At 58.1% G+C, this 2,422-nt stretch overlaps 1 protein-coding gene across 1 annotated transcript; it reads right to left on the bottom strand.

Annotated features, from left to right (window-relative positions):
- Positions 1-542: 542 nt before the first annotated feature.
- ADRA2C (adrenoceptor alpha 2C) lies at positions 543-2,410 on the bottom strand. Its single transcript, XM_019526627.1, has one exon. The coding sequence runs from the start codon at positions 2,401-2,403 to the stop codon at positions 1,078-1,080; it is 1,326 nt and encodes a 441-aa protein (XP_019382172.1). The 5' UTR covers positions 2,404-2,410; the 3' UTR covers positions 543-1,077.
- Positions 2,411-2,422: the final 12 nt, after the last annotated feature.

The following is a 2,422-nucleotide window of genomic DNA, read 5'->3' as shown; positions in this document are numbered from 1 at the left end:
TGGGGAAAACTGGAAGACAAGAAAACCATTTCCTGCTCAGCTCTATACACAAGAAGGACTGTGAGGGAAAGGAAGCCCCTAAGCCCCTGCTTTCCCTTAAGCCCTGCGTAAAATCACCATTGAGAAGGGTTTAGAATAACAAAGGTTTATTTAGAAAAGAGTTTGGATTGTTCTCAAGGATTTTTTTTTTTTTTTTGGCAAACACGCAAATCCTCTCAGCTATCAAAGATGGTCAGTGCCTGTTTGCTGGCATCTTCTTCATGCCTCTCCTCACATCTCACCAGTAAAATCTGTTTGCCTCTTGGAAGGAGCACGCCACATGTCCCAGGTGCTCTCATTGCAAATAAATACCCAAATCTCCCAGTGCCGAACTCCAGCATCTAGTCCCCTCTTTTGACCTCCAGCAAACTTCACAACCCCTGACAGGTCATCCTCCCCCAAACACAATGCCCCACCCTGACCCTTCCCTGTTCCTCCAGGGTCAGTACAGCTTCTCCTCACTCCCCTTCCTCACTGCAGCAACAACTAACTGCACTTCTTTCCACTTCAGGGTCAGTGCACACACACTGCACCCCCAACACTGCTTCCTTTTTATTTTTCACGTCCCATCCCTGCTCCAGTGCTCAGGCCCTCCCTTCCTCTTCACTCCAGCCTGGCCCAGACCTCTCACTTCACTCCAGCTCATCTAGTGTAGCCTCCTCCTCCTCCTCTCCTCTCTGCTTTGGTCCAGCATAGTGCAGATCCCCCTCCCCACTGCTCTCTAGCCTGTACAAAGCCCTCTGCTCAAACTGACTGCAGACTCCTCTGTCACCATCCCCACCAGCTTACGGCAGACCCCTTCTCCATAACTCCAGCTCAGACTGCACATCCCTTCCCCTTTTCCAGTCTGCCCAGTGCAAAGCCTTCCCAACCCCCTTCTTTGGTTCACTCTAACACAGGGCAGATCCTTCATCTCCATGCCATGCCTGCTCAATGCAGGCCCCTTCCCCCTTTCACTCTACTCTGTCTCGGGGCAAACCTGTTCCCCTCCCTGCTCTGGCTCAGCGCAGACCTCTCCTCCATCTGCATCACCCCAACCTAATGCCTGAAGTTTTTCTTCTTCTTTTTGAAAAGGATGTGTTTGAAGGACCTGCGGAAGTCCTGGTTGAAGATGGTGTAGATGACCGGGTTGAGGGAGCTATTGCAGTACCCAATCCAGAAGAAGAATTTGAAGAGTGTCCCAGGGACCTCACATGCCTCTCGACAAATGCCGTAGAGGCTATAACTGAAGAAGAAGGGGAACCAGCACACCACAAAGACCCCCATGACCACTGCCAGCACAAAAGTGAAGCGTTTCTCCCGGGCCTGAGTGACCTTCTTGCGGCAGATGCTGCTGCGCTTCCTGCGGCGGTGGGAGGAGAAGAAGTCCACGGAGCGACTGCTGGTGCGGGACAGGCGGCTGGAGTGCTTGGAGGAGTAGGAGTAGGAGAAGGACTGGCTCTTGCTGCTCTTACGGGGGTGCTCTTCCCGGCTCCGTCTCCTCCTGCTCTCCGAGGTGCTGCTCTCCTCCAGCTCGATGTCCTCCAGCTCGGAGGCCTTGCGCCACTGGTGCACCGAGTAATGGCCGTTCTCTCCGGGCTGCATCCTCAGAGAGGTGCAGCCCCCGGTGGCCCGGCTCAGCCCGTTCTCAGTCTGGGAGGAGCCCTCGGGCATCGTGCGCTTCTCCGAGAGGGTCCTGGTCCTCAGCTTGGCCACACGATAGATGCGGACGTAGACCAGCACCATGATGAGACAGGGCGCGAAGAAGGAGCCGATGCACGAGGAGAGGATGTACCAGGTCTCGTCGTTGAGCTTGCACTGGGGGAAGATGTCCCCGTCGGGGTCCCGATACATGGAGATCAACGGGGGGAAGGAGATGACGGCCGAGATGAGCCACACGGTGACGATGATGCCCTTGATCCGGCGGGGCGTCCGCTTGAGGTTGTACTCCACGGCCTGGGTGACGGACCAGTACCGGTCCAGGCTGATGGCGCAGAGGTGCACGATGGAGGAGGTGCAGAACAGCACGTCCAGTGCCAGGTAGATGTTGCACCACGCCTTGCCGAAGTACCAGTAGTCCATGAGCTCGTTGGCCAAGGAGAAGGGCATCACCAAGGTGGCCACCAGGATGTCGGCGCTGGCCAGGGACACCAGGAAGAGGTTCTGGGGGGCCCGCAGCGCCCGGCTGGTCAGCACGGCGATCACCACCAGCACGTTGCCCACCACGGTGAAGACGATGAGGAAGCCCACCACGGCGGCCAGCGCGGCCACGGCGGCGGGCGAGTAGGGGGCCGGCACCGGGCGCAGCTGCGAGGCGGACGGCGAGGCGGAGGCGGAGGCGTCGGGGGGCCCCGCGCTGGCGTTGAGCGGCAGCAGCACATCCATGGTGGGGCGGCGGCGGCGG

This window comes from Gavialis gangeticus, unplaced genomic scaffold (assembly GCF_001723915.1).
Source record: "Gavialis gangeticus isolate Ggan-Ray unplaced genomic scaffold, GavGan_comp1, whole genome shotgun sequence".
Lineage (NCBI taxonomy): Eukaryota > Metazoa > Chordata > Crocodylia > Gavialidae > Gavialis > Gavialis gangeticus.
This window is presented reverse-complemented; position numbering and strand designations above follow the sequence as displayed.